The sequence below is a fragment of the Musa acuminata genome, chromosome BXJ3-4 (assembly GCF_036884655.1).
Source record: "Musa acuminata AAA Group cultivar baxijiao chromosome BXJ3-4, Cavendish_Baxijiao_AAA, whole genome shotgun sequence".
Taxonomy (NCBI): domain Eukaryota; kingdom Viridiplantae; phylum Streptophyta; class Magnoliopsida; order Zingiberales; family Musaceae; genus Musa; species Musa acuminata.
In genome coordinates this window covers 8,582,647-8,607,351 of record NC_088352.1, presented here as the reverse complement: position 1 = coordinate 8,607,351, position 24,705 = coordinate 8,582,647, and the positions used below count along the sequence as shown (strand labels likewise).

General features: G+C 42.4%; 1 protein-coding gene across 7 annotated transcripts; it reads left to right on the top strand.

The window, feature by feature from the left end:
• Positions 1-6,961: 6,961 nt before the first annotated feature.
• LOC103981203 (protein TOPLESS-RELATED PROTEIN 2) lies at positions 6,962-23,916 on the top strand. Of its 7 annotated transcripts, none has more exons than XM_065145775.1 (27): positions 6,962-7,056; positions 7,161-7,269; positions 7,515-7,775; positions 7,866-8,045; positions 8,115-8,228; positions 8,307-8,465; positions 8,650-8,830; positions 8,912-9,038; positions 9,123-9,232; positions 9,350-9,485; positions 9,578-9,687; positions 9,800-9,869; positions 9,983-10,056; positions 10,121-10,216; positions 10,299-10,394; positions 10,560-10,687; positions 11,063-11,297; positions 11,385-11,558; positions 12,854-12,961; positions 13,039-13,188; positions 20,610-20,720; positions 20,800-20,979; positions 21,087-21,215; positions 21,639-21,734; positions 21,986-22,171; positions 22,567-22,739; positions 23,303-23,916. In XM_065145775.1, the coding sequence occupies exons 3-27, from the start codon at positions 7,696-7,698 to the stop codon at positions 23,514-23,516; spliced, it is 3,417 nt and encodes a 1,138-aa protein (XP_065001847.1). In that variant the 5' UTR covers positions 6,962-7,056; positions 7,161-7,269; positions 7,515-7,695; the 3' UTR covers positions 23,517-23,916. The 7 variants fall into 7 exon arrangements, with proteins under 7 accessions (XP_065001847.1, XP_009396115.2, XP_009396112.2 ...); XM_009397840.3 differs by having other exon boundaries at positions 6,968-7,269; positions 7,515-7,586; positions 7,660-7,775; XM_009397837.3 differs by having other exon boundaries at positions 6,968-7,269.
• The last annotated feature ends 789 nt before the right edge of the window (positions 23,917-24,705 follow it).

Here is a 24,705-nt window from a genome sequence, read left to right as displayed (position 1 = left end):
AAAATCATTAGCATGTTTTTTTTTCTTTAAATCATCAACTATCTCAATTGGAGCAAGATAAATGATTTATAAAGTGATATATGTTTAGATCTATGTTGATTGAGTATCAATGCCAGTGTCACCCTTTACCGTAATGTTGACTTATTTAAAATGGATAATTCCTCGTGAGCTCTCTAATCAGATAGACAAATGATATCTAATAATTAGAAAGATAATGATGGTGAATGATATGGGTTGAGTTGAAATCAACACGACCCAAATCGATAGTGTTCAGAGCATTTCGAGTCAACAATAGGTTGGTCAACGACATACGTATTGGTCAAAATCCAAGATAAATAAATTACGATATGCTATGATGCCTCAACAAGTCCAAAAATCCAAGATAAATAAATTACGATATGCTATGATGCCTCAACAAGTCCGAGCTAAACTAACGTAGCTAACTATAGCTCGCGTTTGATCTAAGTGGAACAACTTGACAAATAGCATCAAAAGGGGTTAATTGTCTCATCTCGACTTTAAAACCACCCCATCACCGTCAAACAAACTATGATGACATGACTCATATCAGAACAACGAATAATTTTCACAATAATAAATTCAAAAGTTCACTCTTTGAGCCCTATCCCAACCCTAAACATTTTCACTCACTCGCCCTCTTTCTTGAAGCTTACATCCTCTCACTCTCATCAAACAAGATTGAAATCATGACCTTATCTTCTCTCGTCAACTAGAAAGATCCATATCTGCATAATGACATGAAGCAGGAAAAAAACATGTCGATCTTTGACACACACAAGCAAAATGCTTCCCTCTCTTGTGTTTTTTTTTAGAAAGAACCGAAAAATTAGCGAACATTAATTGTTGACCGCCTCTCATTTTATGTTCATATTCCAACATCGATGAGCGGTGTCTAACAACAACAACAACAACAATAACAATACACGAGATGAGATAATTAGTGTCACAGGCAGTTTTATTGGTAGATAAACCAAGCGAAAAGAAAGAACATCATTTGAATATCTAAGCAATTAGATGCGACATGATCTATAATTTTATTTTCTTAATAACAGAAATAAAAAAATTTCACACATTGGATCATTATTATTATTATTATTATCATCATCATCATCATTATTATTTTGTTATTGTTGTCAGTATAGTAGCACTGTGTGAAGCAATGCTACCTAATGCACATTAATGGCCTAGCTTGATGTTGACATGAGAAGTGGGAATTTTCTATGGATAAGGATTAGAAACTTGCTTTCCGATCTTTGAATCAAAGTCCTATCCTTCATTGCCTACCAATTGCATAAAAGGCAAACATTGCCTACTCTAAAAGTTATCCATTTCTTAAGGAAGATATATGGCCACGTGGTAATTTGTTTACCACTTTTTTAAGAACAAAAAAAAATGTCTTGGCAAACAATTTTAATGTATATGTATCAAATTAGGGAAGCTAAAATGGCATTCAATTTTTCTTCTAGAAAAAAGATTTTTACACTCTATCAATTTACATATTATTAATCTTATCTACACATAAGATGGATTTATTTATTTAAGTTTAAAAATATAGAAAAGAAAAGAAAATATATTATGATTTTAGAAACATAGTGAATTTTAAAGGGCACTATTGCATATTAAAACTTATTTATCATATAAATAGCCATTTCTACAACAATCAACTTCAAATTTTAAAGGGATAAATACAAAAAAATCAAACATATAAACATGCAAGTTTTCCTTTATGATTAGCTTATCACTACACATGCAAATTCATGAGGTGATGATGACATGGATTCCACATGGGTCATAAATTCATAGATTCCACATTGACATCAACACTACAAAACACATATTCACAACGTATATATATTGTATATGTGTATGTACATGTAGCATTGGTTGCAGATGAACAATCACAAAAACTAAGAACAATTTATGATCATATACAGCACTGACAGATATCTGTTGCAATCATAATAATGATTGAAACATCTGTTGCTTCAAACTCCCCAAACAAAATTGTTTTGGCTATAAAGTGAGAACTAAGGCTAAAGTCATGCTTCCTGCATGAAAAGGAAATCACATCCTTTTCTTACAGAACACTGATGTTGAAAGTGATTGAATTGTTTGTCCATGTTGCGTGGCTTCAACATGGCCATAACGTTGTCCAAATAATAGTAAATACAATGAGGCTTTTACATACCAAACATATTATATGTATCCCTCCAAATATTTAGACCATAATTATTCATTTATTTATTCGAACATTTATGTCACTCCTGTAAGTATTATTCATCAAAAAAATTCAGGTTATATCATTAATTAATTAAATGTGGTGAGTAGTGAGTTTCAAAAAACATTTAAAATAAAAACCTTTAATATTTCATTAAATACTTAAATTAAAAAAAAAATATAATAAATATATAGATAATTTTAAAAGACATTTATATCCAATAAGTATGGGGGCTATAGAGGAGAGGAGAGGAGGGGAAATTCCATCGAGACCATCTCCTTCTCCATCGCCAAGGTCGCCGAGGACGATAGGAGGGAGACGTGACGAAGGAAGACAGAGCTTATTATAAAAATAATAAAAAATAAAAATATTTTACGGGAATAAATCAAACTGAGGGGTTTTTTTCTGTAAAATAAAAATAAAAAATAAATAAAACTTTGGATTTTTTTTAAGAATTTGCTTATTATAAAATAAAATGATAAGAACATGACAAGGAAAAAGAAAGCTACAGATATTTAATATTATTTTAACAAGAAACACTAACCAGTGGTCCATCTCGCGTCATCGCCCCCATCTGAAAATTTTGAGAGACAGCAGGAGGTGGGGAATGAGACTCGGATTTCTCCGCTTCTTTTTCCACCCTCGATTCTTCCTTAAAGCTCAGGAAAAGAAGAAGAAGAGGAAAAGACTGCCGAAAGGTCCGCGGCATGGAGGAGAACAGCACCTGACCGCGGGAGGGGAAGGGGAGGCGCGGACGATGCCGCGGTCGGTGTCAGCTTAGACCCACGAATCGGCGGTCGGGCAAAAGCTCGAACATCTCGCGTGCATTCCGTCTCGCTTCGTTACGCAACGACGAGACGAACGAAACCACCCCACCCCGCGCGATGGTATGGGGTTGCGTGCGCTGCGCTCCCATCTCACTCTCGCTGTCGTTTTCCGCCGTTGTATATTCCAAAGCTTAGTGTTTCGCACGTTTTAGATTCGTGAATCGATCACTTTCTCGCACGTACGACACTGCAGAGGGTAAAGAGTATTTTTTTTTGAGGTTTTATTGGATGAATTTTCGAACTGATTTTTTTTATTTAAAAAATATTATTTTAGTTATTTAAATCATGATAATATGAGTAATTGTTGGTGATGGATATTTAATTTTAAGAAAAATCTTTTATTTATGTATACAATTTTGGTATATTATACATGTATCCCTTTAAATATGTATACTTCAAATACCTAAAATGTTTGACAAACTAATATAGAATATTTTTAGAGTACCGATAATTAGAGTTTTATCATCATAGTATCGACGGTCAAGTCCATGATTTTTTTTTAGTTTTATAGGGAAATAAATGTAAGACTTCAAATTAATTCGGCAAACATAAAAAAATCATTTACTCTAGACAGATATAGATATAAATTTATTTTTAAAAAGTCATGTATTTTTTTCTCGAGTGATTTTTTTTAATTATCCTTTTTTAGCTTTTTAAATAAGATGTCTATAGTTTTTTTTCTTTCATTCTCTCTTTTTCATCTAATAATCTAAATGTCTCTCGTTATCGTTATCTTTTCATTTACATACATTGTCGATTGTTGCCTTCACTTTATTACTGTGTTGTCTCTGTTATCCTCATTTATGTCTCTATCATTATTGAGAAGGATATTCTCAAGAATGAGTGGCTCAAGACCTTCATTTGTGTTATCAATCGTATCCACTATAATGTATATCTTTATTTTGAACTTATTTTAAAAAGATGATATGGGAGGTTTACCTTACGAAGGGGAAGAGAGGGAGGTCACGTCAAAGCAGATGGGCAAAAATAGTATGTCTTGTGATAGGACAGAGGCAACGATCGACAATGTTTATTCTGTCTATCCCGAGAGAGAGACGACATTGAGAGCAAAAAAAAAAAAGACACAAAATAAGAAAATTTAAAAATATAAACACCTTCGTAGAAAAAACTCAAATTGAGGAATATTTTTATAAAAATATTTTTTTAAAAAATAAAAACATAAAAAAGTGTATAGATTAGAGTGGTAAATACTTCAAAAAAAAAATCTACGTGTGCTTATTAGAATCCACAAGTCTCTCATCGTGAGTAACAATGTCTCTCACAATTTATCAACTCACCTGACATATTATTCTGATTACATAGTCAAAGATTTGACGTGTTCGAGTAAGAACATGTTACGACTTCCACCTCAATTTCGTTGTCGGTCGAGAGGAAAAAATCGATCCATTCGTTTTGATATCCTTTTGATTGATGTGTGACATGTAAGCGTTTAAAAAAACGACAGTGCAAAGTTATTAGCTTCAGTCATCTAATACATCAATCAATTTGGCCCTTAATTTCTCTATCGAGACAAGTCCCAACAGCTAAAATATTGGTAGAGGTTAGATTACATGAGCTATCATCCGAAAGCTTTCCTTGATGAGTAGGCGAAACGCACAAGTTGTCAATTAGTCCATCTGTTTCGTCCTGCAATGATCTCAACAGAGATGTCACCATCCGACGGACGACGAGCTACCACTATCTATCACTAGTTGAGTATAAGTGATGATATAGGTTTAGTAAGCCGACATGTAGTTCGAATACGTAAGGGTTTTCCAAGTATTTTGGTCAAGTAAGAATTATAATATGTTTGAGCACATTCATTATTATTTGAATTTTCTTTTTGTCTTTTTTGCATGTTGTCGTCACGCTGCAGGCGACTTTGGTAGATTCCCGGGCCTTTCCATTAGCCTGCCCAGGTGCAGCTCCCCGGCCCCCACCGTCCATACCCCGGCTCTGTACACACCAATCACATCGACGCGCTCTCGTGGGGCCCGGCACTCCCCCTCCCTATCCTCCATCGGGTCCCACCCAGCCGATTTAGCGGCGAAAGAATAATTTTAGCGTATCGCGCGATACGAGCAACTCCGTGTCGGGCTTCCCCGATCCAAAGCGCGTGTTATCGCGGAGTTCTCGTCCGAGATCACGAGAAATCGGTCCTTCCCCGCCATAATTAACGTCACCATTCTCGGAGTAATCCAACCATACCACAAGTCATCTCGTCAAGGTTCTGTCTGACGTGGCTGTTCTTTTCTTTTCGTTTAGCCACTATACCTTCCCGATAATGACTCCTACGTCCCCGTCCTCCCTAAGCCGCGATGGTCGCCCGAGTCTCAATTAGGCACGTCTTAATCGATTAATTAAGTACTAGTAGTCGCAGTAATTAGTATCACTGGTGCCTTAACCATCACGCATTTCGTTGTACTTGGTCTTTGTTCCTGTGTTTAATAAAAACTCACCGCTTCACCCGCCCCCGTCGCTGCCGCTCGTTTGGTCGCGGCGTAAAGGACCGTGCGGGACCCGGCTACTGGCTACTCAGGTATGTCAGACGGGTACGAACTTAGGAGATGGGAAGTTTCCCGCGTGGCCGGCTGAACCGTAGCGTACGTGTCAGCTAAAGGGCACCGGTACTTTTTCCATACCCTTTTACGAGTCACAATTAATTGCACCTTTCGCACCACGGCCGGCAGCTCCAGTCACATGGCAGGTACCGGAGCGGGTAAGAAATAAATATCTGGATAAAGTATTGGTCCCTGAGACGTCCGCTGGTCGTACCGACGCACATGGTGGCCGCTAATCGGGGGGCCCCACCGCAAAATAATGGTGCGCCGGCACGAGGGACACGGTTAGGTGTGTGCACCGCCGGTCCCGAGGCATGTGACTGGGCGGGCCCGCAGTACGGACGGCCTCGATGGATTCCGGTCTCCGTGCGTGATAAATCCCGGTCCACCTTTTATGTCCATCGAGGAATAATTTAATTGCCGTCGATTTGACACACCTGCTTTTTTTCGTAAGGGACAGCAGGCGTCGATGGGGCCCGCAAAGCGGTTCCTTACGTCTCCTCGCACGCGCTGTCGGTCCCGCGGAGTGCTCGAGTTGCGGGGCGGGTTGGAGAGCCGTGTGACGCCGGAGAAGTGTGCCTGTTTTGGGAAGCAAAGGAGCCGAGGGAATCCCTTGGCTCCCCCGCTCTTTCGCTGGTGCGAGATGCAGCATCACGTGAAGCCTGGCCAAAAAGAAACAGAGAAGACGGACGCGTGTGTGGACACTACTAGCGGAGACTGGCAGTTGTCCGTTTCGGGGCTGATCTGGCGTTCGCCTTCATTCCCAGCGCCTGCTCCAAATTGGAAGAGGACAGCACTTGTCAGATACGCCGACGAGCTTATCAGTCGGATAAGTGTGTCGGCTTATATCCTGTAACGGAAAGCGACGTGCTACGCGCACCCACCTTTATTACAACAACTCCCTATCGCCTAATTAAAGGGGAGAAATAAGGCTGAGCTCAATGGAAAAATATGGGAGTGAGAGTATCGCGTGCCAAAATTAGTACACAAACTTCGGGAGAAATTTGACTAAAAGGGCGGATTAATAAGTCCGAGAAGGGATGACGTGGCATGACAACGCGGAGAGTGGTCAAAATGACGGAATCATCCCTGATGCCCTTTAACCCTCGGATAAAATAACAACTATGTCCCTGAAGGTCGCATTTGACGATAATATCCTTATGATAACCGTACGATAGGTCAGATGACGTGACGTTTGGGTGGCATGGAGGTAATTTGAATCGAAGTTGAGGGATCGATTGCCATTCTGGGAGCGACCTAATCGCCAGGCTTTGGCCAGTATAAAAGCGGAGGTGAGCGGATCGAAGACTACGGCTTATAAAAGGCGAGAAAGAGATAGCGAGAGAGGAGAAGAGAAGAGAAGACACGGCGGCTTGAGAGGGGAGACGAGACGGGAGAAATATAGGAGGACCGGAAGCAGGGTGGGGAGGTGAGCCTCCAAACCCTAAAGATCGAGACGAGGCGTCGATCTGGACTGCGTTTTATTTTTGGAAATTTCTATTTTGACTGAGTTCCCGAGTAATCGAACTCCAGATCGAGGGTTGATTGGTGGGGATTAGCAAAGGGAGCTCGTCTCGGTTCGGATCAGCGCTGGATCGCTCGAGCGACGTTCTTTCTCGGCCTTGATGGCGGTCCTATAAGGGTATCCTCCTGTTCTGCTGTGTTCATGGTGGATTTTCCAAGTTAGGTTGGATTATAAGTGGATTACTCTTCTGTGATGGTTTTTATGGCGAGCCTGGTTTTGTTGTGCTTTTAGATTTAGATATGTCTGTGGTTGATTTTGGTGGTTGAGCATCTCAGATCTGTTCATCCCAGTGATACCGACGTAGTAACCGGAGAAAGTTTTGATTTGTACGCATTTTGAGGAATTTATTCGTGTTGTTTCAGCGGAAGACTTGTGGCCGAATTAGATCTGCAGTGGTGGTAGGAGAAGAAGAAACATTTTTCTGAAGGCTTTAGGTGGAAAAGATTTCTTGCCAGATAAAAGGGTGTTTATCTGATCAGAGACCAGTCTAACTTGTTTGGATTTTAGATCTTTGCGCTGGAGCGATTAGGGGTTCCGGGAACTATGTCTTCCTTGAGCAGGGAGTTGGTTTTCCTGATACTGCAGTTCCTGGATGAGGAAAAGTTCAAGGAAGCCGTTCATAAGTAAGTCGTCTTATCTTTTGTTGAGCTGCGTCATTTAGGCTATATATATATTTTTTGTGCCGTTTAATTAACCAGCTGGGTGAATAATAGGTTGGAGCAAGAGTCAGGCTTTTACTTCAATATGAAACATTTTGAAGATCTGGTTCAAGGAGGGGAATGGGATGAAGTGGAACGATATCTTGGTGGTTTCACCAAGGTTGAAGATAATCGCTATTCGATGAAAATCTTCTTTGAGATTAGGAAGCAGAAGTACCTTGAAGCACTTGATAGGTGGGATTTTGGTTTTTCATTTAAAGCTTATTTCTCACTTTTTTAATTGTTTTTTGTGTCTGTATTCAGGCATGATAGGGCAAAGGCTGTTGAGATACTCGTCAAGGATCTCAAAGTTTTTGCCTCTTTCAATGAGGAACTGTTCAAGGAGATCACCCAGTTGCTTACCCTGGAGAATTTTAGGTAAGCTAGTGTGGAATTTAATGGTGATGGTTTTTATAACTGGGCATTCTAATTTATGTTACATGAAAAAAAATGCAGACAAAATGAGCAGCTCTCTAAGTATGGGGATACTAAATCAGCCAGAAATATAATGCTCATGGAGCTTAAGAAGCTTATCGAAGCTAATCCTTTGTTTCGTGATAAATTGACATTTCCACCATTTAAAGCTTCTCGGTTGCGGACACTAATCAACCAAAGGTATGCAATTTTTCTTATATTATTGTTACCGTTTCTGAGCTGTTAAAGTAGAGATGTTCATCATTCATCTGGAAACATGATAGGAACTCTGTGCATGATTCTCATCAAATCTCTTTTTTTCATCTTGCAACTGTTGTTGTGGTCAAGGTCTTAATTCAAACCAACCGTCTTTTTTCTTGTTCAGTCTTAACTGGCAGCATCAACTTTGCAAGAATCCACGCCCAAACCCTGATATTAAAACACTTTTCACCGATCACTCTTGTGCTGCTCCTACCAATGGAGCTCGTGCACCACCACCTACCAATGGCCCACTTGTTGCGGCAATTCCTAAACCTGGAGCATTTCCACCAATGGGTGCTCATAGTGTAAGTGGAATATTCAGCACCTTTGTCGGTCTCTTTTTGTTGTTCTTTTCATGAACTAATATTGACTTGTTCTGAATGCAGCCATTCCAACCGGTTGTCTCCCCGCCAGCAGGTGCCATCGCGGGGTGGATGACAAATGCTAACCCACCATTACCACATGCTGCTGTGGCACAAGCCCCTCCTGGTCTTGTGCAACCTCCAAGTACAGGTTTTACCTCCCTCCAAATGTATATACCAGTTAGTGGCCATGATTTACATGTTATTAATTCACTACCTTGTTGTACTACTGAAGCTGCTTTTCTGAAGCACCCAAGGACTCCTACAAGTGCGCCTGGTATGGATTATCAAACAGCAGACTCTGAACACCTGATAAAGAGAATGCGTATGGGTCAATCAGAGGAGGTATGAAAGAGGCGAGAAAAAAATGCTTTCATGATTCTCTATTAGCTATATCTTGGTTGTACTGATTTCTGAATCAATTTGATTTCTTATGCCATAGTCACCAAATGATTTTAATAGGTATTCTCCGGTTCAAGTCATCCACCCAACATATACTCCCAAGATGATATCCCAAAAACTGTTGTACGTACTCTTAGTCAGGGTTCGAACGTCATGAGCTTGGATTTCCACCCTATGCATCAAACAATTATTCTTGGTAGGTGCTAGAATCATTTTATTTCGTATAACAAGTATTGATTTTTTTGTATGTAATGTTGACTTATATTTATCTTGAATTTTCCTTCCTAGTTGGGACAAATGTTGGTGACATTGGCATATGGGAAGTTGCATCTCGCGAGAGGATAGCACACAGAACATTCAAGGTTCGGGAAATTGGGACTTGTAGTTTGACCTTGCAGGTGCTTCCGCAAGCTAAAAAATTGTCTTCCTTTTTTTATTACAACAATGTAAAACTATGATTTGGAATTGTGGTTCAATGTTACAAGTAATCCCTGTTTGTTTAATTTGCAGGCTACACTAATGAAAGATGCATCAATATCTGTAAATCGATGCTTATGGAGTCCTGATGGATCTATTCTTGGTACTAAATCATAGCTAAGATCTTGTTTCCATTCGTCATGCTGCATCACCAAATTTGGGTTTCGCTGCATGTTTTTTATTCTTAACAAATGTAAATTCTACAACCTTTTGTAGGAGTTGCTTTTTCAAAGCATATTGTCCAGACATATGCTTTTAGTTTGAATGGAGAATTGAGGCAGCAGATGGAGGTAAGTCAATAGTTGTTCATTTATTAGCATCGGTGTACTAGTGTCTAACTTCTTGTTGTTATAGATTGATGCACATGTAGGTGGTGTCAATGACATTGCCTTTTCCCATCCCACCAAGAGTTTGTCGATAATCACATGTGGCGATGACAAGGCAATCAAAGTGAGCATCAAACAATATGCTGACTTATTAAAGCATCGTGAAAACTGATGCACATTCTCAATTTTTGTGACGTGAATGGCAGGTATGGGATGCCACAACAGGACAGATGCAATACACATTTGAGGGCCATGAAACTCCTGTATACTCTGTATGCCCACACTCTAAAGAGTCTATACAGGTATCTCAACCGTTAAAGATTAGTTTTGTTACATCAACACTTATGTTAGATCACTTGACATGTTGGTTTGGGGTTTTTTTCCGTATTGTTTTATTGTATGGTATTGGAAGAGTCAATCACAAGCAACTCTTTCAAGAATCATTTATATAAATGTTCATTATGCAGTTTATCTTCTCTACTGCCATTGATGGGAAAATCAAAGCATGGCTATATGATTGTCTGGGATCCAGGGTTGACTATGATGCTCCTGGGCATTGGTGCACAACAATGGCATACAGTGCAGATGGAACAAGGTAAATTTTGTTAAGTGAACTAATGTTGGCATTATCTGAAACATTTCTATGCTGTGTAACAAGGTTCAGCTTGCATGTGATGGCCTTCGTTCATGTTACCAATATTTTTTGCCTTCTTCTTTTTTTTGTGTGTCCATGGGCATGCATTTATGTCTATGTCATAGATGCTTGGAAGTTTGAAACATTTGTGTGATAGCCATCTTTCTTCGTGTTACTAGTAGGTTTTTTTCTTCCCCTTGTGTGTTCATGTGGATATGTTTGTCAGTCTTCTAGATGTTATTGATTCAATTTCAGGATTGTTATAATATGTGCAACCTCTATAAGATCACATGTCACTTTCTAATATTCATATTTTGTCCTTTAATCTGCTTGTAGGCTTTTTTCTTGTGGAACCAGTAAAGATGGTGACTCACACTTGGTTGAGTGGAATGAGACTGAGGGAGCTATTAAAAGGACATACGCTGGCTTTAGGAAGCGTTCATTAGGAGTTGTCCAATTTGACACAACAAGGAACCGTTTCTTGGCTGCAGGAGATGAATTCATGATTAAATTTTGGGAAATGGACAACACCAGTGTTCTGACTACAACTGATGCAGACGGTGGATTGCCTGTTAGTAACTGTCTTTTCAAATTTTGCTTTGACTATACTGCATATGAAACTTTTAGCTTAATCGAGCTTCTTGCTTCGCTTCTTCAGGCAAGTCCTCGCTTGAGATTCAACCGTGAAGGCTCATTGCTTGCAGTTACAACTAGTGACAATGGTATTAAAATCTTAGCTAATGCTGATGGGCAACGGTTGGTGAGGATGCTTGAGAGCAGGGCATTTGAAAATTCTCGAGGTGCTCCTCAACAGATTAATGCCAATATAAAGGTAATCCTTTATGCCAACTGATTTTTCGGAGAGAATATTACCTCTGATAAGAGTTCTTAAGGAATATCTCCAAACTCTATAAAAAAACATTTTGTAGTCAGTTAATGCACCAGACTAGGTGTGTATATGTTGGACATTTACATAATACATGTAGGCCTATTAAGTCACAAATGGGTCATTCCTAATTACCACATTTGTTGTGAAATTGCCATCCACAGGCCTCTGATCTATAGTCAATGCAGAATCTCAAGATTGGTGATCAATGTCCAGAAGGTAGTGAACTGTTTGATGCCACATTGGTATCTGAGTCTTTGATTTGCAAAATGGTCAACATCGTGGAGGAAAGGCTTAATAAAATTCAACGTTGGGATTCAGATTTTAGTCTTAATTTTTTTTTTTTACATTAGTGCAGTTTTGTATTAGTTTCATTGGAGTTGTTCTGGTGGCTTGAGCTTGGGTTAGAACATGTCTCTGTCTACTAAAACGGTTCATGATCGTGTCCTGAACAGACTTTTTAACTTCGGATAATGCTACAGAAACTGAATCCCAAGTCTTCTTTTAGTGTTTAAGTTCTAAGAGATCTAGTTTTTTTACAAAAGAGGCATTATTAGGTTAATTATGTATTTACAAAAGAGGCATCCATTGGCCTCTTAGAAAATCAGATAGTATGCGAGTTCGGGATATCTGTCTCTTCCTTTGTTCTCTTCCTCCCATTTCTTCTTTCATCCTCTTACCTGATATGGCTAATAATCTACTGCATACACAAATATTCGGTATAAATTTTGCTGCAGGCTTGTTACACAGAGTGCTCTGTTTTCAGATATTTATATTTTTATTTCCTTCTGCAGACTTGCATCTTTTTTTAACAGTGACATTCTTAATTTGGTTCTTATCAACATTTATGTAACATCTTTCGGAACTTATTGTAATCTTTTTGTTGCTATTCTGTTCCTCAATGAGAAACAACCAGAAATGTTTTTTTATTTGTTTTTAGATTCTGAGCTTGCTGTTCGAGAGGTCTTCTACGCTTTCAGGCTGATTCGAGTTGAACCTGCAACAAAATATTTACATATTTTGTGATTATAGGTTGTCTAAATTTTAAAAAGGTTGTTGGCCAATATTTTAATTTTGTAAATGTCCAACTTTATTAATGAGATATAATGCTTTATGTTATAAATCCTAGATAGAGTATTACGTAGACTTAGTTAATTCAAGATGTTTGTGAGACTTTTTCTTTCAAAAATTTGATAATTCATGCTCAATCTTCTTACGATTTCATTCTCTGCTTCATACAGCCACCCATTGTCAATGCACTGGGAACTGTTTCAAATGTTTCTAGTCCTATAGCAGCTACCCCTGAACGAGCTGATCGAGCCCTACCTGCAGTGTCAATGAGTAACTTAGTAAGTTCATAACACATTACAAGTGTCACAATAGCAAATTTTCAAGTGCTAAGATATAACTAAAACAAAAATTGCAGGCTGCTATGGATAATAATAGGATTGTAGACATTAAGCCGAAAATTTCAGAAGATGCTGAAAAGATGAAAAGCTGGAAGTTAGCTGACATAGTTGATTCTGCTCATCTGAGAACATTGCGGTTGCCAGATACAGTGACAAACTCAACAAAGGTATGTTTATGAACCATAAATGGAGACCAATTTCTAGGAATTACACTTGCATGGCGACCAATATACATGAATGTTGTTTTTTACATATGAGAAACATGTCTATCCATGGATGGGCTACATGTTAAACAAATTCACTTGATATAATGATGTTTACTAGTGGAAACTATGTTTGTTTTCCTGTACATTTTGGTAGCCTTGTTATATAACAATGTTGATGTTTTGATCAAGGATTTTAATTTCGAATAATATTGTCCGTACCGGGCAGTACGTACCGGTCCATCAATAAACCGGTATGCGGACCGCTCGCTATCGGGTAGTAGCGTCGATTGAGACTGTTTCCGCTCTGTTATCACCCTAAATCAACCGTTGTATTAGCAAAGAGAGACGAAAGAGAAGAGGGAGAAGAAAAGAGGAAACCTGAAGATCCGATGTTGCTCTCCCTCGACGATCCCGATCAGTTGTCGCCCTCCCTCGTTGGACGTCGCATATGATGTCGCCTCCTTGTCTGACGTGATGAAGCCTCGCGACTTCTCCTTATCCGCGAGGGGAGAGGCGAGAAGGAATCCTCGGTTTCTTCTCCCCACGCGGGCAGAAACCGAGCGACTGTCACGACCTTAGCTGGAATTGCCTAAGGCGTGAGGCACCCTTGCGGCCAAAGACTCGAACCTAGCTTGCGTTGCCTAAGTCGCGAGTCACCCGTGTGGCAAAGACGCGAACTTAGCTTGCGTTGCCTAAGTCGCGCTTCGCCCTTGCGATCTTGCTCCGCAAGGATCAGCCACTTTGTAACCTCTCGCAGGTCCCGAAGGACCTGTAAAAGAGAAAGAAAGCTAGATCGAAAGAACGAGCAACGGACAAGTCCCGAAGTCTCGCGAAAAGGGAAGCTTTACAAGCAAATCGTCGAACACCTTGTGTGCACAAGAGAAAAGAGGGAGAGGGAGAAAAACAAGGCATTCAAGGATGAACGAACAGCTGCAAGCCCACAAACAGCCGCTCACCTGGTCCCGGGCGCAAAACCAAGTTCCCGTAAAGGTCACGTGCGAACTTGCAAAAGAGTGTTCAACGCCCGGTATATAACCGAAGCCCCATCCAGCCATGTGCCACCCGGGGGGTTCCTGGGTGCTGAGATGGCTGACATTTTGGTGAGCGGAGGCAGCACTCCGCTCACCTCCCGCGGCACGCGAAAACGGAGCCGTTTTGGGCTGTTTTGGGGCTGTTTTGCTCGGTTCGGTGAGCGATCGCTTTGCAACGCTGCAGCTTGTTCGAACTTACATATTTACAGCAAAATGACCCCAAAACCATGAGAAAACATGCTGTCAAGCAGCTGTACATGCGGGTGTGAGCGACGAACGGTTCGTTGAACGGAGTTGTTGCGGGTGCGCGACGACCGTTCGTGACATTCTCCCCCACTTAAACTGTCGACGCCCTCGTCGACGCTTGGTAGTTGTTGATGACTTCTTCTTCATGTCGCAGGGCGTCTTCAGGCTCCCAACTGGCTTCAGTTCGGGGAAGCTTTCGCCACTTCACCAAGTACTCTGTCTGTTCCGCTCCGCTGGGTAGCTTTATCTTACGATCCGCCAGAATGGTTTCCACTCGCTTCTCGTAGGAGGCTGTGATGGGAGGAAGCCGAGTTGGAACACTTCGAGAAGCATCTTGCGGATCCGAATGGTAGGCCTTCAGGTTGCTGGCGTGAAGAACGTTATGAATTTTGAACCACGCCGGCAGCTGCAACTTGTAAGAAACATTACCTACTCTGCTGATAATTGGGAAGGACCCTTCATACTTACGCACCAATCCTTTGTGAACTCTGTTCCTGAAGAATTGGAGTGATGCTGGTTGGAGCTTTACCAACACCAAATCGCCAACTTTGAACTCTTGTGGTCGCCTTCCCAAGTCTGCCCACTTCATCTGTTTTGCCGCCTTCTCCAAGTAAGCTCGCGCAATATCGGCATTTCGATGCCACTCCTTTGCGAAATGATAGGCTGATGGACTACTCCTAGTATATCCAATTGCCATAGTGTGCGGAGTCGACGGTTGTTGTCCTGTGATAATTTCGAAGGGGCTCTTGTTGGATGCAGAGCTCCGCTGCAAGTTGTAGGAGAATTGGGCGATGTCCAACAGCTTCACCCAATCTCGTTGATTGGCACTCACGTAGTGCCGGAGATACTGCTCCAAGAGCGAATTTATTCTTTCAGTCTGGCCATCCGTCTGGGGGTGGAGGCTTGTAGAGAAGTATAACTTTGACCCCAACAATTTGAATAGCTCGGTCCAGAATCGTCCCAGGAACCGAGCATCACGATCACTAATGATATTGTGTGGGACTCCCCAATACTTCACTACACCCTTTATCATTAGTCTGGCCGCCTCTTCAGCTGAACAATGTAGGGGAGCAGTAATGAAAGTTGCATACTTTGAAAACCGATCGACCACCACGAGTATCGATCCAAGTCCCCCTACAGGTGGCAAGCTTGATATGAAGTCTAAGGAAATGCTCTCCCATGGCCTTTCTGGTACAGGCAACGGCTCCAAAAGTCCCACCGGCTTCCGTTGCTCCGCCTTGTCTTGTTGGCAAGTAAGGCATGTTCGAACATACTCCTCCACATCAATCCCCATCTTTGGCCAGTAGAAGGTCCTCTCCACGAGAGCCAACGTTCTGTGAATGCCGGGGTGTCCAGCCCATAGGGAATCGTGACACTCTTTTAAGAGTTCACGCCTTAAATTGTCCACTCGGGGAACATAAACCCTATTCCCTTTTGTGTAAACAAGTCCCTCCTGGACCCAAAATCGTCGTGCCTTGCCTTCTTTGATGAGCTGCAGGATAACTGCCTGGGGATCACTATACAGTCCATCTCTGATTCGGGAAAGGAAGTTGGAGTGTAACTGACTTGCTTGGCCTGCCCTCCAGTTGTGCAGCATTCACGCATTCACGCATTCCACTTTCCGACTCTGCGCATCGGCCACGACATTCGCCTTCCCGGGCTTGTATTCCATTGCCATATCAAATTCAGCCAGGAAGTCCTGCCACCGTGCTTGCTTTGGGGAGAGCTTCTTCTGAGTTTGGAAATAACTCAGGGCGATGTTGTCTGTCCTCAGCACAAATCGCGGCCCGAGAAGGTAGTGTCGTCAAACTCGTAGACAGTGAATCACTGCTGTCATCTCCTTCTCATGCATTGGATACCGCCTCTCGGTCTCGTTGAGTTTGCGGCTCTCGTAGGCCACCGGATGACCTTCCTGCATGAGTACTCCCCCAATAGCGAAGTCCGAAGCATCTGTGTGGACTTCAAAGGGCTCTCCATAGTTTGGCAATTTGAGCACTGGTTCTTCTAGGACAGCAGCTTTTAGGTCTTGGAATGCTATCTCACATTTGTCCGACCACTTCCAAGGCTGCTCCTTCTTCAGCAACTCCGTCAGTGGGGTTGCCCGCTTCGAATACCCGGCAATGAAGCGTCGATAGTAGTTGACGAAACCAAGGAAGGATCTCAACTCTGGCACCTTCTTTGGAGTTCGCCATTCCGCAACTGCTTGCACCTTCGACTTGTCCATCCGAATGGAGCCATCACCGATTCGATGCCCCAAGAATAGGATCTCAGTTTGACAAAGTAGCATTTCTCCCTTTTTACGAACAATGTGTTCTCCCTGAGAATCTTGAAAATCGTCCGAAGGTGCTTGACATGCTCCTCGAGCGTTTGGCTGTAGACGACGATATCGTCCAAGTAGACGATCACGAACTTATCCAAATACTCCTTGAATAGCTGGTTCATGAGAGTACAGAATGTGGCCGGAGCATTGGTTAAGCCAAAAGGCATCACCAAGAACTCAAACGCTCCATATCTGGTCACACAAGTAGTCTTTGCTTCGTCGCCTTCAGCAATGCGCACCTGCCAATATCTCGATCGAAGGTCGAGTTTTGAGAAATACTTCGCCTTGCCCAATTGATCGAACAAGTCCGCAATGAGCGGGATGGGATACTTGTTCTTCACTGTTACTTTGTTGAGGGCTCGGTAGTCGACCCATAATCGGAGGCTCCCATCTTGTTTCTTCTGGAAGAGAACTGGAGCTCCGAAAGGTGCTTTTGAGCTGCGGATGAGACCACCGCTTAGCAGTTCACCTAACTGCTTTCTGAGTTCTGCCAACTCTGGCGGGGGCATGCGGTAGGGTGGTCTCGCTGGAGGCTTCACTCCTGGCTCCAGCTCGATACTGTGATCCACGCCTCTGCGTGGTGGAAGAGTCTTCGGCAACTCGGGTGGCATAATGTCTTTGAACTCCTTCAGGACGTTCGCCACCACAGCAGGTTCTTGAATGGCCTCTTCGTTGAGTGGCTCTAGCTTCATAGCAGCCACGAATGTCAGTTTGCCCTTTCGCACCCCTTTCTTCAATTGTAACGTCGAAATATGTTGGGGCTCCTTGGTTCCTCTCCGAGAGACGGGAACCACGCAGGGGTCATCGCCTCCCATCATACATAGGGAGTTCAAGAACGGCATCGGCACCAACTTCGCCGCGTGCATAAACTCCATTCCAAGAATCACTTGGAAGTCGTCCGGTGGCACAGCCATCATGTTGGTGTTTCCGCTCCAAGTCCCGATTTTGATAGGAACACCCTTCTCCAACCCGGAGATTCGCCTGGCCTCCGAGTTCACCGCTTTCATTCGGCTTGGGCTCTTCTCCAAGGTCAACCCAAGTCGCTGTGCTTCGCGATCGGCTATGAAGTTGTGGGTAGCGCCCGTATCCACCATTGCACGGGTCGTTTGGCCATTTAGCTTAATGTCCACATACATCAGCTCGCTACTTCTTGCTTTTTGTGCCTTCGTCTTCATGTTCTCCCCCACTTGACCCCGCATAGCGTTCAGCAAACGCATTGCTCCCATTCGGGGTCCTTGCGACTCCTCATCGTCGCTGCTGGATTCAGAACTGCTTGAGCTAAGGGCGACAACTTTGCCCTTGTCCGATCGGGGAGGGTGGATGGAAGCCGTCAATGCATTGAGTGCTTGTTTTTGTGGGCACTCCCTTACCATGTGCGGTCCTCCGCACAAGAAGCATCCTCCAGGTTTTGAGGCCTTGCCTTTCGGGTTCGGCCCTTTGTGGGAGCTCTTCTTCTTCTGTTCGCCCCCGAGCTCCTTCCCTCGAGAATGTTTTGGAGGGCGATTGCCTGAAGATTGTTTCCTTCTCGCTGGGTCTTCAGAGGAAACAAAATCGGTAAGCCTTTCTGCAGCTGCAATTGCCCCGACTACATCGGTAACATTCCTTCGATTCAACTCCTGTTGAGCCCATGGTTTCAAACCATCAAGGAAGCTGAACAATTTGTCCTTCTCGGAGATGTCCTGTATGTCCAGCATTAGTGCAGAAAACTGCTTCATATAGTCTCGGATGGTGGTACTTTGGCGGAGTTGTCTCAACTTCCTTCTTGCGACGAACTCTGTGTTCTCCGGTAGGAACTGAGTTCTCAACTCCCGCTTCAAGTCTTCCCATGTGTCGACTCGACACCGACCTTGTTGGATTTCCTCCCAACGAGTTCGCCACCAAAGTTTCGCATCTCCATTCAGATACATTGTTGCTATAGAAACTTTGGTATCTTCAGAATCGGGCCTCGTAGCTCGGAAGTATTGCTCCATGTCGAACAGAAAGTTCTCGAGCTCCTTGGCATCTCTGGCCCCTCCATATCCATGGGGCTCAGGTGCCCTTAAATTTTGTGGCAGTGCAGCGCGGGTGTTGCCTCCTCCCGCATTTAGCGTTCTTGTAAGCATGGCCACCTTTGCGGTGAGTTCCGCCACAACATCTTGTAAGTGCTACACGGAGTCCTTGGTGTCATCAGACAGTCGGTCGACTAGGGCCTCGACCTTGTCGATCCTGGACTCCGCTTCCTCTTGCGAGCTCTCTACCCCAACAAGTCTTTGTTGGCCATGGTAGAGTTCCTCCATGCTCGCTTCCAGAACATCCAGGTGGGTTTCCGCCGTCGTGAGTCTCTCCTTATGACTCTTTTTCCCAGTTAGCGCACCAGATTGCGCTTCCTCCGCTCGCGGAGAGTTGCCAACTTCTCGCTCATCCTGTTCGCTGCCGCGATCCTCGTGAGCGACTCCAACAGCATGAGAGCGAGTGTGCACATGCAGCCCACCTGCGGCTGCTTGGGGCAAGGTTCCGGCTTGCCCCGTCTTGCTTGATTCGCCACGATGCTTTGCCATGGCGAAGTTGCGAAGTTCATTCGCTGTTCGATCGAAGAGCTTGCCCGCTCTGATACCACAATGTCACGACCTTAGCTGGAATTGCCTAAGGCGTGAGGCACCCTTGCGGCCAAAGACTCGAACCTAGCTTGCGTTGCCTAAGTCGCAAGTCACCCGTGTGGCAAAGACGCGAACTTAGCTTGCGTTGCCTAAGTCGCGCTTCGCCCTTGCGATCTTGCTCCGCAAGGATCAGCCACTTTGTAACCTCTCGCAGGTCCCGAAGGACCTGTAAAAGAGAAAGAAAGTTAGATCGAAAGAACGAGCAACGGACAAGTCCCGAAGTCTCGCGAAAAGGGAAGCTTTACAAGCAAATCGTCGAACACCTTGTGTGCACAAGAGAAAAGAGGGAGAGGGAGAAAAACAAGGCATTCAAGGATGAACGAACAGCTGCAAGCCCACAAACAGCCGCTCACTTGGTCCCGGGCGCAAAACCAAGTTCCCGTAAAGGTCACGTGCGAACTTGCAAAAGAGTGTTCAACGCCCGGTATATAACCGAAGCCCCATCCAGCCATGTGCCACCCGGGGGGTTCCTGGGTGCTGAGATGGCTGACATTTTGGTGAGCGGAGGCAGCATTCCGCTCACCTCCCGCGGCACGCGAAAACGGAGCCGTTTTGGGCTGTTTTGGGGCTGTTTTGCTCGGTTCGGTGAGCGATCGCTTTGCAACGCTGCAGCTTGTTCGAACTTACATATTTACAGCAAAATGACCCCAAAACCATGAGAAAACATGCTGTCAAGCAGCTGTACATGCGGGTGTGAGCGACGAACGGTTCGTTGAACGGAGTTGTTGCGGGTGCGCGACGACCGTTCGTGACACGACGTTGCCTTTTTTTTTTTCGCACAGGGAGAAGGAAACGGTTTCTTCTCCCCACGCGGGTAGAAATCGAGCGACATCACCTTTCTCTCTTTTTTTTTTTTGCATGGGGAAAGGCGACATCGCCTTACTCTTTGTTTTTTTTTTTTGCGCGGGGAAACTCGACGAGGTCGCCTTTCTCTTTTTTTTTTTTTCAATGTGGGGAGAAGGAAATAAATATCAAGGCGACGTAGTTAAAAATAAAAAACAATATATATATATATATATATCTCGAACGACATATCGAAACGTACTGCTTGGTATAGTTATACCGTACCGTACTGAGCTGAGTTCGAAACTTTGGTACGGTACGAAATTATGAACCTTGGTTTTGACAAAATAATCTTTTGATATACAGGTAGTTCGGTTGTTATATACAAACTCTGGGCTAGCAATACTGGCACTTGGTTCCAATGCTGTTCATAAACTATGGAAATGGACACGTAATGAGCGAAATCCATCTGGGAAGGTCAGCAATTGTTATTTTGTCAGAACAATACATCCACCGTTGGATTGTTTTCTAATTGCTCCTTGTGTTGATTCTCCAGTCAACTGCATCTGTGGCCCCTCAGCTGTGGCAACCATCAAATGGCATTCTTATGACCAATGAAACAAGTGACGGCAATCCAGAAGAAGCAACCGCATGCATTGCTTTGTCCAAGAATGACTCTTATGTTATGTCTGCATCTGGTGGAAAGGTCTCTTTATTTAACATGATGACTTTTAAGGTACAAGGCATTTTTCAGTGCTATGTTGCAAGTTTTGTTCTTTGGAATAGTGAACATGCATAGGAAGCATTTTTATATTATCTTTCCAAACTAAAAATGTTTCACAGGTTATGACTACATTCATGCCACCCCCACCTGCGGCTACTTTCCTAGCATTCCATCCTCAAGACAATAATATCATTGCAATTGGAATGGAAGATACTACTATACAGATATATAATGTTCGAGTTGACGAGGTGAGCAATCTCATATTTTTATGCATGCTCTTTTAAGTATGTTACATCCGAATGGCCTTGGAAATTGGAACAACTCGATTTAGTTCTTCATGGTTCTTCCCTTTTGGGTTTCTATAGCTTGCCTATAATGTTACTTGTTTTCGTTCTTGGAAACCTACTGTATCTGTATATCCCCTCTGTCCTACCTGTGACCTGTGACTCCAAAATCTCCAGAATCAAACATTTGTAGTGCATTACCGAGTTAGTCAAAACTTGGCTTCTCTACAAGCACTTATATCATAGTGATCCATTATAGTGTGATCACTGTGACGATATAAGATATGGATATTTTTGCATTTCATGATTATGGGAGGAAATTTTAAATTTTTATTGCTCTCTTTGTTGTTTGCCTATTTATGCTTAATCATGTTCTTGCAATTTCAGGTTAAAACCAAGCTCAAGGGCCACCAGAAAAAAATTACTGGCCTTGCATTTTCCCAGTCGCTAAATGTGCTTGTCTCCTCAGGAGCTGATGCTCAGGTTTGCAGAATGAATAATATATAGATGCTTTAGGATTGTGCTTTGGCATGTACTTTCTCCAAATAGTGGAGGAATAACTATTCTTTGACCATTGAATTATTTTAGACTTCACTTATGTTTTCAGCATCAGTTTTTATTATGCCTCTTTTATGAGATGTATAGATGTCTGAACACGTATTTCAGGGGCATATATTTTTAACTTTTAACATATTCTCTTGAAAAGGTTATCAACTGATGAATTGAAATGGCAGCTCTGCATGTGGAGCATTGATGGATGGGAGAAGAAAAAGTCACGATTTATCCAAGCACCTCCTGCTCGTGCATCCCCATTAGTTGGTGATACCAAAGTTCAATTTCACAATGATCAGACACATCTCTTAGTCGTCCATGAAAGCCAACTGGGAATCTATGACAGCAAGCTTGACTGTTTGCGCTCGGTTAGTTATTGTGCTCTGGTTATTGTTGCAGTTTTACTTGTCAAAAGAGTGGATGAGAAGATTTTTAATAAGAGAATACTGTTGCAAGTCTAAGCATGTTCCTTAGTAGGGCACTTAATTTGAATTTGACGGACCCTATTTCTAGGTTTAGTGCACAACTTTTAATATCTGAAACTTTTAGAAATTGACAGCATTGTTGAATTCTCTCACTGAAGGGTGTCGGGCTTTTTAGATGCTTACATCTAGATCCAAAGGATTGTTCGTCTTTGACATGTTGCTTCATGTAGAACTAAATGATGGATCTCTTCAATCTCCTTAGTTGTCAGACAGGAGTTACTCCATGTGCTTTCTGATGTACCTTCTACCAGTGCACTAATCACGCTTTCCCCATGCAGTGGTCACCGAGAGATGCACTACCAGCACCAATTTCAACTGCTGTGTATTCCTGTGATGGTTTATTGGTGTATGCCGGATTTGTTGATGGTGCTGTTGGAGTTTTCGAATCAGATAGCCTGAGGCTTCGTTGCCGGATTGCATCCACTGCCTACATAAGCCCATCCATTGCTAGGTATGAAATTTTTACAAGTCCTGCATAAATGTAGCCTATATCTAATTATGACTGATGGCAAAGATATTAGTCGTCTAACCTTCTTTTGCATAACTAAATGATGATGTAATTAGGGTCTAATCATGATAGCTAAAAGGATTTGTGATTTAAATTATATCGAAATATGTTTCCTTTGAATAAATGTTTCATTGCCTTCCTATTCTTGTTTATGTAGGTTGGATTCTTTTTTTTTTTTTTGCTTAGATTTGTGTAAGCTACAACATTTTCTCTGACTAAATCAGTTGCTATCGAATCTGTTTATCTTATGTATTGAGAGGATAATGTGTTGTATTAAGAAAGATGCAACCCATAACTTTTAAAAACAGCCTTCTAATTTCTAAATGCGTGCCAATGATATTTTTATTTTTATTTCTTATAGAACATTAGATTATCATGAACGACCAGCGAGTTAAGCAATTTGGAAGGCACTTAATCGCTGGTCAATTTCACTTTGATGCCTTATAGGAGACTCAGAATTATGTATTCACCCTGATGAAGTATGTTTTCTCGTTTTATCTTTCCAGTCCTGGATCAGTTCATCCAATGGTGATCGCAGCTCACCCATCCGAACCCAATCAGATAGCACTCGGGATGAATGACGGTGCAGTTCATGTGGTAGAGCCATCTGATCCAGACTCAAAATGGGGTGTAGCCCCTCCCCAAGAAAATGGAGCTCTCCCGTCCTCCTCCAATCCTGCTTTAAACAATAGTCAGGCATCAGAACCCCCTCCCAGGTGACTAACTTCGCTTTAGAACGACGATAGTTATATACCTGAAAGACATGGTATGGTAGGAGAAAGCATAATAGCCACCTCAGAGTCACAAGTGCTCTCTTTTTGTTTCTAGTAACTTGTGGTTCTTGTAAAGCTCCTCTTATCTATTTGGTACTAGAAAGGGTGGGGATAGATGTGAGATGTAATATATATAGCCTATGCTGAAACTTGGTATTGCTTAATTTTGGCATTCCCCTACAACGTTGACGTTGTCGATCGATCGAGTTTTTCAAGTTAGTGGCTACTGTCAGAGAATGCGAATGCTGGACTAGTGATTCTATGGCCCCTACCATGGATTTCTTGGCTTCTCTTCTCATATACAAGTTTCTCACCAAAATGATAATGCATGACTTGTTTCAATTTCATGCGGAATTGGTGTGACATCTATTTTACGTTCTAATGATTTGTTAAACAGGGATTAGCAGCTGACCCTTTCATTTTACCATTTTGTTGCTGAAACTTTGATTCAACTATGGTCTCATTTTGGCTTAATTGGTAACTGAAACAGGTCTCCAGATTTGTATGTGAGCACATTAAGATGAGATGCGATTTCTTTTCCTGAGCTTAAATTTTATTGTGTGACGTGAAGTGTATCCATGCCATTAAATTAAGTGGAACAATGTTGGGAATAGAGAATCTATTACACGAGGGACTATTGCTGTGTGATAACCTATTCAAATCTTATGACAAGTCTATGAGTCTCAGCTCAGCAGCTCAACAGGAAACCTACAACTATGAGTCTCCATAAAACTCTGTTCCAACCAAACATCCTTCAAATGTAAGGGCACTCTGAAAAAGAAGCAGATGAATAAAGACCAAGATTATCTTAGGAAAGTTAAGCAACAAGGAGACAAACTATATATCTGGCAATTATGGGTAAAAATAAAATGTTGAATTATGTGAGCAAATAAAGTCGAATTAGCAAGGCATAAAACTTAGGTTCAAATCAGATTTTGATACAGAGCTCCTCCTAAGACAGACCAGCCTGCCACAAATTAATATTCACCTTCACTTGAGTTCCCTAATTTAAGGCAAAAATTGGCTTCCAGCAAATAGAGGGTGAACCTTGGCATCATAGTAAGACTGCTCCTTTGCAAACTAGGTGAAAGTTGAGCAATCAAATAATAACCTTTATGCTTCCAAAAGTAAGGCCA

Coding starts and splice junctions, on each gene's coding strand:
- LOC103981203 (XM_065145775.1), top strand. CDS start 7,696: ATGTCTTCCTTGAGCAGGGAGTTGGTTTTCCTGATACTGCAGTTCCTG. Junction 12,962..13,038: donor CAGTGTCAATGAGTAACTTA/GTAAGTTCATAA, acceptor CAAAAATTGCAG/GCTGCTATGGATAATAATAG. Junction 13,189..20,609: donor CAGTGACAAACTCAACAAAG/GTATGTTTATGA, acceptor TTTGATATACAG/GTAGTTCGGTTGTTATATAC.